The 11,168-nt window shown below is 56.9% G+C and overlaps 1 protein-coding gene across 4 annotated transcripts in view; it reads right to left on the bottom strand.

Annotated features, from left to right (window-relative positions):
* Cabin1 (calcineurin binding protein 1) overlaps positions 1–11,168 on the bottom strand; it is a 153,438-nt gene continuing 142,270 nt past the window's right edge. For all 4 annotated transcript variants that reach the window (XM_063225858.1, XM_063225856.1, XM_063225859.1 and 1 more), the window contains 4 exons: positions 7,132–7,411; positions 2,156–2,320; positions 761–987; positions 1–579 (listed from right to left, as the gene is read on the bottom strand). In XM_063225858.1, the coding sequence (XP_063081928.1) occupies positions 436–579; positions 761–987; positions 2,156–2,320; positions 7,132–7,411 (816 nt within the window). In that variant the 3' untranslated portion in view covers positions 1–435. The remainder of the gene's footprint in view (positions 580–760; positions 988–2,155; positions 2,321–7,131; positions 7,412–11,168) is intronic.

Genomic DNA, 11,168 nt, shown 5'->3' with positions numbered 1-11,168 from the left:
TACTGTTCCATCTTTATTAGAAAAGAAACCAAAAAAGAGTGTGGGAAAGCCTGGCCCTAGATGCTGCCACCACTGGGACCCAGGCGGAGCCCAGCTCATCCTGGCGTCCAGTTGTGGATGTGACTGGCTGGGCTGGGTGTGGGCACCTTTACAAAGTCAACATTTCATAGAAAAGGATGCCAGCCTTGCTGTGAAGATCAAAATCGAGCCATCCTCATGCCGTGACATGGGCTGCCACCTCTGCCTCCATCTCCGCCTCCTCTGAGGTCCACCTGGTGGGTGTGGACGGCCTATATGGGGAGGGAGGATTCCAAGCGGCTGAACAGGGAAATGTGCCCCACATGGGCCTCTGGCTCGCCCAGAGCCCGGGCTGCAGGGGCATTCCCGGCCTGGCTGGTCCCCCGGGATGTGGCTGCGGGGCTCTGCCAGCCTTCCTTAGATGTCCATGTAGTCATCATCCTCATCCGTCTCGCTCTCTAGTGAGGACTCCTGGCTGGATGTCTCGAGGACCTCCAGGGCCGGCTGGCACAGGCTCTCCTTTCTCACATTGGCAGCTGACTGGGCAGACAGGATGGCCGACTGCAGACAGGGCAGGGCACAGGTCAGGGGTAGGCGGCCCTACCCCGGGCTTCCTGACTTTAACTTGAACTGGCTTCCATTACCCCAGTAACCCAAACCCCTGCCCCAGGTTCCCAGGTAACCCAGGGCCCCACCCCAGGCTCCCTGTCATTGGTTCCTCTTGCAGGGCACCCACGTTCACCTTCAACTTCTGCTTGGTCTCCTCTGAGATGCTGCCTTTGGGGGACAGCAGGGTCGGGGTGGGCGGTGTCACGGTGATCTCAGGGGGGAACTTGGTGGTGGCCGAGGGGATTACCAGTTTTGGCATGTTGGGCAGGAGGCGGGACTTGGCCCGGCTGGGCTCAACTTTACCAGGATGGCCCTCTGGTGGCTGGGTGCTCCCAGTGCTGGAGACCTTGGAGCTGGTAGCTGTGGGGAGAGACCTCAGGGGCTGAGCTTCACTTGCAGATTCCAGGGACTGCCTGTCTCTCCCCTGCTCATAACTCAGTTTCCCCTCAGTTAGACAGAGGCACCGAGAGCACCTCCTCCTTACTAACAGCACGTACAGAATGGTATGCAGCCACACTGGCCCTGTAGGCTTCATCCTGAGCAACTGCGAAGCTCAGGCCCAAGTGTCCCAATACTAGCTCTGGACTGTGGGCACTGGGGCTGGGACCCTGGGAGTTCAGGACCTGAGACACAAGGAAGCTTCCCTGGGCTTTCCCAGGGCTTCCCAGGCATTGTGCTTACACGAATTATGTTTCCCTAAATCATGAATTATGTTCCTGTAAATCATTCCAGGACACACATCCTGTGTACCACAGAGTGGACACTGAGTCCCAGAGCTGGTCCCTCAGCCACGTATAGTCACTGAGCTGGCCTCCAAGCACCCATTTTCCTCTCACACCCCAGGGTGAACGAGGGGCTATGTTTGCTTGAGCATGGAGGCAGCTGGGGCAGTTGTAGGCTGCAACTCTGGGGCCCAGCAGCCTCTAGGGAGCTGTGTAAGCTGAGAGCAACCCAGCTGCCCTGGCAAGGCTCCACATTCCTCTGCAGTCCATGGCTTTAAAAGGAATGGGGCTTAGAGCCCAAGCCTGATCTTCGCGGGCTGGCGCCAGGTCCTGCTGTCCTGAATGGTCTGCAGGAGGCCTAGCCAGCAGAGTCCCCGAGGAGCAGGCCGGGTGGCACACGGGTGGGAACAGGCTAGACAGAGGCTGGGGCAAGCTCTGTCTCGGCTGCCCATGGGGATGCCTCAGTGACAGGGCCCAGGCTCCTCCTTATCCATGCTTGTTGCTTTCCTGCCCCATCTGGGCTCCGCTGACAGCCATGAGGCCCAAGTAAGATGTCTGTCTTACCAGAACCCCTTTGAGAAGCCAGTGGTGGAGGACAGGCTGTGGAGACTGTCCACACCGCACTCTGCCTGGGTTTTTCCTTTGCTCCTCTGCCCACCCTACCTCTGCTTCCCAACTCCTCTCCCCCAGGCCTATCCTGGGCTGGCCTTCTGGGCCCAGAGCCTCGGCAGGGAAGCCCCCACTGGCTACCGGCTGTGATGCAGCCTTGCAGGAGCCGGTGTTGGGCCACTACAGACTGGCCTTACCTTGGCTGCAGGTGGGCTCGGTGCCTGTCTGGGGGGCAGACTCTACTGGCCAGCAGTGTGGCTCTGAAGAAGGGCCAGCAGAGGCTGTCTTCTCCTGCTGACTGCGCGGTGGCTCCTGGGGTGGAAAGCTGGTACCCTCTGCCACTCCTCCTAGCCTTTCTCCCTCTGTGGGGACACAAGCCAGCACAGACATGAACTCACCCACTTCACAGGGCAAGGACCATTCATGGGTACAGGCCCCGTATCCCCAGGTGTGTCCTGGCACACCTGGCAAGGGAATATGGCCACTGTGGGGACCCTAGGCCGACAGCTGTCTATCTCCATAGGAGTGGCTTGGGGACCAAGAAGTACTCTTCTGGGACAAGTGCACAGAGGGGTCAAGCTGGTACTTTCAGGAAACAGCCTCCAGATAGACGCTGGGTGTAGGGGGTCTCTGATAGGTACGGCGTCTCCCGTCTCCCGCCCCCCGCCCCTGCCACCAGGCGCCTAGTTCCTGAGCTCCAAGAACAATCACAGCCTCCCACCCTAACCCTAACCTGCAGCCCACTCCTTCCACCCCGGCCTGGGCACAAATCCATCCCCCCGCTAGGTCAGAGCGCCCCTGTTATAGTCACGTACTCAGCCATTCTCACTCCCCTAGTCTCATCTCCCACTTTGCTTCACCCCGACAAAGCCTATCCCAGCCAACCTCCCACCCGATCCAAGAAGACTCAGCTCAATAACTGGACTTGGACTCATCATTTGGAGTTACTCTAGGAGGTCTTGCCTGGAATCCCCAAATCCAGGCTGGCTGTGTTCTTCACTGGGTCGTCACTGTTTACCTAACAGTCGCCCTACTCTGGACAGCTGGACAGCGGACACAGGCAAGGCCACAGCCGAGACTGCACGGCCCATGGGCTGGGGTAAAACACTAGTGAGGGTGGGCTTTCGGGTGTGTGGAGATGTTTCCCGTCTTCCTTGGCTCACAGGAGAGGCAACCAGAACCCAACTGTGACCAAAGTAGACGGAGCATATGCAGGTGCCATGCCCTCCTACCAGGCCAGACCACTCCTTCCCTGGCAAGAGGCAGGGATTGAAACTGTCCCCGGTTGTGCCAAGAACTGATGGGCTCAAGGGGTATGGCTGCACCTGTGGCTGCTAGCCAGGCCACTACTTAGCATCAGTGTTGTGGGTGCCCAGGCCTCCACTGGGACCTAGTAGGGCTCCAGCCTGCAAAAAGGGCCTCAGGTGACGTCCAGAAACCAGCTGGCCAGGTGTCCCAAGCACAGGACAACTGTTCTCTCCCAGGGCAGACTCGTGGTCTGGCACCAGGTCTGGGCTGGATATCCCCAGGCTCTGTGTCTGGGGGGCCGGCACTGACTTACATCCTGTCTGGCCTCTTAAGACCATCCTAAGGCTGGCACTCGGGCTTTCAACTGTGCTCATGAGAAGGCTCTCCACCTTCCCGTCCTGCTCAGCTCTACCTATATAGAAGGCCTTGCAGCCTCAGGGGAGTGGGCTCTCTTCTCACTCAGCCCCAGCACTGTCCCAGAAGCTGCAGAGCCAACTCAACACAAAACCAGACACTAGCACGGGGTGAGTGGACACCCAGTGAACAAGGAGACAGACATCACACAAAACCACCCAGGGGCAGGCAGTGCCTGGGCCTCCCTGGGGGAGGTGCTCTGCGCTGAGGGCAAGTGCCGAGCTCCCTGAGGAGTGTCTGCTGTGTGGGCCATGGTCTGGGCAACGCTGGCTGGCAAGAATGTGAGTCCTTCACTGGGGATTGGGGATGCATGCAATGGGCATGACAAGCCAAGACCAGACACTGCTGGCCACCTTCTCTGTGGGGGGAGGGGCAGCCTTGTTAGGAAGGCACCTGTTAGGGCTCCTCTGTGGCTGCCATTCTGACTTTCTTGTATGTACCTTGGGACACCATCATGGAGGAATCTGTCCTTGTGCCTGCTCCTCCAGGTGGCTCAGTCCTCACTCAGCCCTGACTCCCAACCTTATATGCCACCGTCACAGCTTTGGCGTCAGGCTGACACATCCCGTGGTCACCCACTAGTCACTGGGTACTTCTGTAGTCAGGCCCCACCATCGCTGGGAACAGGAGACCCTGGTCACACTGCCATGCTGCCCTGTCATGCTGGGGAACACGGGCCTTACTGAGGGCCAGTGCCTTCCTCCTGCTGCTCTTCCTATGCTGGAGGTTGCGGAGTGCGGCTGGGGGAACAGGCCTGTCCCAGCCTGGCCCTAACACCAGGTCACTCACGCCAGCAGGGCTGGCCAACTGCTCTTTGCTTATTGGTTCTACGGTAGGTCTGGGGCAGGCAGGCATGGAAATCAGGGAGTGTGCTGGATCAGGTGCTAGGGCCCGAGGCAGAGCCCCTCCGCCAGGCTGGTGAGGGCACACACTGTCAGCTGTCAGCTCATTTAAGAGCTTCATTTTGAGAAAAGGCCATTGAATCTAATTTTGGGGAAAAAAACTGAAAAAGATCAACTTTCTAGGCTGAAGAGTGTACATTTAGAAACAGAAACTCTTCCCTTTCAACAGAAGAAAAAAGGATGTGAATTGTGGGCTGGGCCTGTCTGAGGGAGGGTAGGCTAGGCAGAGAGGGGCTGAAGGTGGCCGGCCTCCAGGTACCCCACTAACATCCACTCAAGGCTCCTCCTGGATTCACACAGGCTGGCATGTGGCCGCCTGCAATGGTCAGTCAGCCCTTCTAAGATTAGGTAACAAGAGGTGCTGTACTCTGGCTGGGTAATCTGCACACTCGAGAGGCTGAGGCAGGAGGACCACAAGTGCAAGGCCTGCCCGAGGTACACTGCAAATCTGAGGTTAGCCTGAGGCACACAGCAATACCTGGTTTCCAAAATATCAAAGGGAAAAGGATGGAGGCTGTGGCTTTCTTCATGCTCTACTGGCTCACTGGCTCACCACAACATGGAGACACTTGGTTGTCCACAGAGACCCCCGCAGGGAAGAGAAGAAACCTGTAGCCAATGTCCACTGAGGACCTGAGGCTGTTATGCAGCCCGGATGACAAGCTCGTGGCTTGACGGCAACTGCCTGCAACCCTGAGTAAGGATTAGACCTGGATTCCTGGCCCTCAGATACCGCAAGACAACGGCAACAAGGGGCAGGCACCTGTCCCAAGGTGGAGGGATGGGAGCGGGGTCCTTGTGGGACTGAGTAAACCAACACCGCCTATCAGGCCGTGGACTCATCACCACTGCACTTTGAAATCACTACTACCGAATAAACCCACACCAACACTGCAGAGACTTTACTGCTAAGCGCTGCCCTAGGCCCATTTTATCTCCTTTATTCACTCTCTGCAGGAAACTGAGGCACAGAGAGAACAGCCCAGGTAACACGGTAGTGGAATCACCATCTACAGTTTTTTAGCAGTTTTCTCTTGTGGCCTTCAAGAGGCTCTTCTGGGAACAAGTGACCATGGCCTGTGCTTGTGATCCACTGGGTTAGAGGGTCCTTACGCTTACAGGATTCTCCAAAGGAACCTGGGGATAGCACCAGATGAAAACCCGCACTTGAGGCCTGAGTTGGGAAAGAGCAGAGTGGGGTCTTCCAGCCTCAGCCTCCAGCCCGGCAGGATGGCCTGTGGGGACAGATGGCTGACCAAGGGTGCTCAAGTCGCCCTTCCGCCAGGTACTCCTGCTATGTGTACAGCAAGAATGACCCAGCTCATGTCACATAGTTGAAAGCAACAGGTTCAGAAGTGACCCTCAATCACAGGACTGGGACTGGGAGAAAGGCAGACTTTCAGGAATGATACTCAGACTGTGGGCCGGCACAGGCCCGCAGGCAAGAACAGAGGCTGGGTCCCTAACATGCGGGAGAAGCAGGGAAAGGCTTGAAACCACAGGCCAAGGAGGCAGATCCACCCCTGAGTGGTCCCTGGGGGCACAGGGAACACACCCACCAGGCTTGTGTCTGCTGGAGCCACCAACTTGAGAGGTGAGCTATTTTAGGAATGTCTGTGTAATATCCAATACAGGGTCTTCACAGCTTGGCCACAGAACCCAGATCCTGGAGGGCACACTTCAGAGATGAGCCCAGATGTACAGTTACAGCTGCAGAACTAGGGGTGTGCCTTACCACCGATGGAGGTCTTAACCTCCATCCTACTCACTGGCCCTCTGTGCTGCTGCCTCAAGGCCCCTGCTCCAAGGAAAGGCCCTGGCCAGCCCTGCCAGCAGGCTTCCCTTCCAGTAGGCCCTGGCTTTTAGAAAGACGTAGGCTCCCACGAATGGAGCCAGCCAGGCTCCCCATCCTATTTTTCTTTACAAGTCCACTGACCCACCCCCTACCCCTATTCTGGCTGGCTTGCGTCTGCCTTGCCCATGAGTGTGTGATGGGGCTAGGGCAGAACTGGTTCTCAAGGATTACTGAGGCCAGGTGCTGGGGGTCTTGGATTATGCCAGGCTTACCAGGGAGCCTTATCTGCCCTCGTTCCCTCCTCTTTTTTCACCCGACTGAGAGGATGATGATGATAACGATGATTATGATACTAAGGATTGAACTCAAGTACTGAGCCACATTACCAACCCTATTTATTCATCTTTGTGGTACTGGGGCTCAAACTGTTGAGCTATATCCCCAGTCCCAGCTCCGCTTTAGGAGGTTAAGACCACAAACTGAAGGCCAACGTAGGCAACTGAGATCTGGGGTACATGTAGCTCAGTGGTAGAAGGTTTGCCTGGCATGGATAAGACCCTGGGTTCAATTCCCAGCACTGTTAAGGGCCAGGGCTAGGGCAGATGGATAGATGCAGGATGTGCCAACTGAGGTGACTGGTGTTGCTAGGGTCTGTCAAATGGATGAGCAGTGAGGCTGGATCACCATGCTGAAGGGTACCTCCCCGCTTCTACCCATACTCTCCCTGTTTGCTAGCGGTAAGGGCCTGGGCACATCTCCGGCACAGCTGCATATGGGGGCCGCATGCCACCGGGTGGTCTGGAATGGGACTCACCTGGACCCAGAGAGGCCATGCTGGGGGTGGCCTCAGGTCTGGTTGGAGGGGTTCCCGAGTCCTTGGATGGGTCTAGGGTGGAGACAGATGCTGAGGGAGAACAGCTAATGATGGCTGTAACGGCAGCCAGAGCAGAGCGAGGCTTGGCATGGGTGTCACTGGGCCTCTGCAGAGCATCAGCTGGCACGGGGTCAGGTGTGGTGGGAACCACAGCTGCAGGAAAGAAGGTCTCTCGGCTGTCCTTGAGGTGCTTGGGGGTGGTGGGTGTGTCTCCTGAAGCCTGTGAAGACAGAGGAGAGGTGAGGGCAGCAGGAACAGGGGGCTCTAAGCTCATAGGGTCCCTGATGTACACCAGCTTAACAGGATACGTCATCTGGACCCAGGGTGCCAACACCACCCTGAATGTGTCTCTTCAAGCCGCACAATGCTGCCAGCAATATCCAGAGGCATTCTGTCAGGACATGGCTGATGCTAGCACACAAGTGGGGACCCCAGCATCCCTCTCTAGGAGACATCCGGCCTGTGATTAATGAACTCAAGACCTGCAGGTGGTCTTCCCCTCACTCCAGGAGGCCAACTTGAAAGTACATCTAGCCATGATTGCAGGTGTTGGGGAAAAGGGCCCAACCTGGGGACTGCAGGTGTCAATCTTGGAGGGTAACTCCCCAAGGACCACTAGTGGGAAGGTCCCTCAAGGAACACTGCAAGTCTTACTTCCCAAGCTCAGGACTGCAATCAGCTGTGCCTCCACAGTCATGGACGCTGATGCTGTCCACCCACCCTGCTTGGCCAATCAGGGTCTTTGCAGCTTGACCACACAGTGGCCCTGCCATGGGCCTTTGGCTCGAAGATGAGCTGAGCCCTCAGAGGTCCCCAAGTCTTCCTTTGCAAATTTCCCTCTGCCACAAGTTATATTCAGGGCTTTTTACACAGGACCACTCCCGCCCTCCAAAGCCCAGACCTCCTGGGACAGGTATGAAGGCTATGGCACCTAGAAACGTGCTTCAAAGGTGAGGCAGAGCAGTCTTCACAGCAGAGCTGAGGGACCAAGCTCTAGTCTTCAATCGTCTCCCCAGCACCAGGCCCACTGCACAGGAAAAGCAAGACCCCAACCCCATTCCTGCCAGTGTAAGAGTCTTCTGCCCACTGGCGGGCACCTCAGTGCTTGGAAGGCTACTGACTTCCACTGATGACCTGTTTTTTCTGAGGTTTGCTGGCTTGAAATGCCCTTCAGCTGGGCGTGGTGATGCACAAGAGGTTGAGACAGAAGGATTGTAGCAAGTTTTAGGCCAGCCTGGATTACACAGGGAGTTCAAGGCCAGGCTGAACTATACAGCAAGTCAAAAAAGGGGGAGGGGAAGAGGGAGACAGGCAGGCTGGCCCTCTGCCCAGCTCCATGTGGCCACATCATGGGTGTCTGGGATAAGCCCCAGACTGGTGCTACATAGAGGAGGACAGGCCTGGCTCTCAGTCCTCCGGTGGCCCCTGACGGTACTGGTAGTGCTGCAGCAGCCCTGGTGGCAGCATGGGCAGACACGTGGGGGAAGGTAGAGTGCTGTGTCCCTGTCCTCACTTAGGAGCGGGTTCCAGCCACAGGCAACCGCACCGACCCTCCCACACGTCCACAGTACCCTCTCGGTGAGCGCAGGTCTGCCATGGCAACTGGGATACGCCAGGAATCAAACAGATGCTTCCCGTGAGGCAGGCAGTGATGTAGAGAGCCACAGCTCCCTTCTACCCGGTGTGGTCAGAGGGCAGTCGGGATAGCTGTGACTGTCCCATGTGCCTACCCCAAGGGGCGGTGGCCCAGGAGGGGACCTGAACAGTATCCTGCATTCCACACCCCCAGAGACATGGATATGCTGACAGCGAAGCCTGCTGGGGGCTTGAGTGGGGCCTTCTAAGTACCTCTCCCCAGAGATTTTTTTTTGAAGCATGGTCTCACTATGTAGTTCAGACTGGCTTTGAACTCACAGCAGCCCTTCTGCCTCAGCCTCTTGAGTGGTGCAATTATAGGCTTATAGGTGTGCACTACTATTTCTGGCTTCCCTCAAAAGAAGGGAACAAAATGCACCAGCACTGGGAGACGGGGAAGCAGGAAATGGCCTCCTGAGACTGGGCTCGAGGAGAGGACCAGGGCAGAGCAGCTGGTCGTCAGCAGTGTCAGTCTAGGTCCAGGGTTCGAGTCACAGGCCAGTCACATAATGAGAGGATCTGAGGCACTCTCAGGAAGCCCCTGCCCCACTGGGGTCTAGGGAGTGAGCAGAGGTCAGAACACCAACAGGAAGGGATTTCAGGCTGTCAGGCTGGCTCTCCCACACAAGGGCTCTGTAGCCCAGGAGGGTACCACTGGGGCATGGCCTGAGTTCCTAGCAGCAGACAACCCAAAAGGATCCCAGTTCCTTCACACTGGCCAGCCCCACCGACCAGGCCGTCTTGACAAAAACTTCTGCCAACCCACCACTCAGAGGTCCCAATGCATGCTTTGGCTGCTAGTGGTCTCCTTTGGCTTCGGTCTTCTCAGCTAAGAAATGAGACTATACCCGGCCTTGCCAGTTCACATGAGTAATGGGAAGGGTGGCTTCCCATGTGGGTGAGAAACAGTCTTCTCTCCTGAACAGTCATGGTTCACACTGGGCTGGTGGAGGAGGCAGGATGGGTTGGCCTAGGCCTACCACATAAGGGCCTCTGCAGTTACTCCTGTCCCAAGGAGTAGGGAAGACTGTGCTGAAGACCAGGAGAGTCTGTGGCCACTGTGCTGAGCACTTTGGCTACTTGGACAGTAATGAAGTGGTGAGGGCTGCTGGCAGGTTGGGTTACATCATACCAAGGATTCTGGTCCTCAGTTGTGGGGCTGGGGCCACCTGCTCATTCAGTGAACCCTGCCTGGCCCCCCACCTGTTTGGTCAATGGGGAAGCCTCAAGGCTTCCACAGACCTAGGACATCATCGGGAATGGTAACTGATGCCCCATTCTACTGACATGAAGCCTTTCTGGAACCCCACGGTGGCTACCTGCCAGCTGCTGGCCCTCCTGGGATGACATAGCCCAGGGCTGTCAGGTCACCAGTTGGGACAAAAGGCTAGACCTGCTCAAATGACAAGCCCAGCTCTCTGACCGGCAGGTTCTTAACACTATCAGGCTTCCTCAATAATCCTCCCACTGAGTTTGGCTCCCAGCCTACCTGCCTCAGTCACCAAGACCCTTCCTGTAGGTCACACTGTCCCCATTAGCCTTCCGTTGGGCTGGGGTTTTCCCGAAAGCCCCAACTCCTTACCCTACTTCTGTTCAAGCCCTTCCCATCACACTGCGGCCCTGTAACTCATGGGCCCCATCCTTGCTGGCCTGGCCGTGGCTATTTGAACACTCTTTCCTGGACACTGTTCTATCTTGTCTCAAACTTCCCCCGCAATTGTGGTCCTACTGTGGTGCATGGCCCTGTTTGCGTCCTCTTCCGGCCTTGGGTCCATGCTAAGGGCTGCAAGGGCACCTTCACTAGGGCTCCTCACACTCAGGGGTCTTGATTGAACTGGGCACCTGGAAGGGGCACCTGATCTTTCTGCCTCCTTAGCCTTTCTCTTGTCAGTCAGACTCAACAGAACCCAATCTTAACCCTGGCTGGGTGCCCTTGCCCAGGTACTTCCCAGAAAGGGTCTCACCCCACCTCTGCCCTGCCACCTCCTCAACATCCCAACATGCCACTTCACCATCTCACCATCTCTGGGCCCCTGCCATCCTCGCCTGGGCCCTGTACTAGCCCCATCCTCTCAAACCAACAGTGACTGCAGCTCTGCCTAATAAATACCACACTCCCACCACACTCTAAGACTAAGCCCCAAGTCCCCCCATCATATAGCTCCTTCCAAGGGGTGCATCTCTCCCTTCTTCCCCTTCCCCTTTGCTCTTAATCAGCCTGACTCTAACCATCACTTTCTCCAGCTTCATCCTGAACAGAAGGACCTTTCCTGGGGAGGTCAGTGGGCTAGAGAGCATCTCCCTGTCTATGGGAAAGGGAGCAGGAGAGGAGAGCTCTCAGG

Source organism: Cavia porcellus, unplaced genomic scaffold (genome assembly GCF_034190915.1).
Source record: "Cavia porcellus strain 051 isolate PalLab524CR breed Dunkin Hartley unplaced genomic scaffold, mCavPor4.1 scaffold_16, whole genome shotgun sequence".
NCBI lineage: Eukaryota > Metazoa > Chordata > Mammalia > Rodentia > Caviidae > Cavia > Cavia porcellus.
This window is presented reverse-complemented; position numbering and strand designations above follow the sequence as displayed.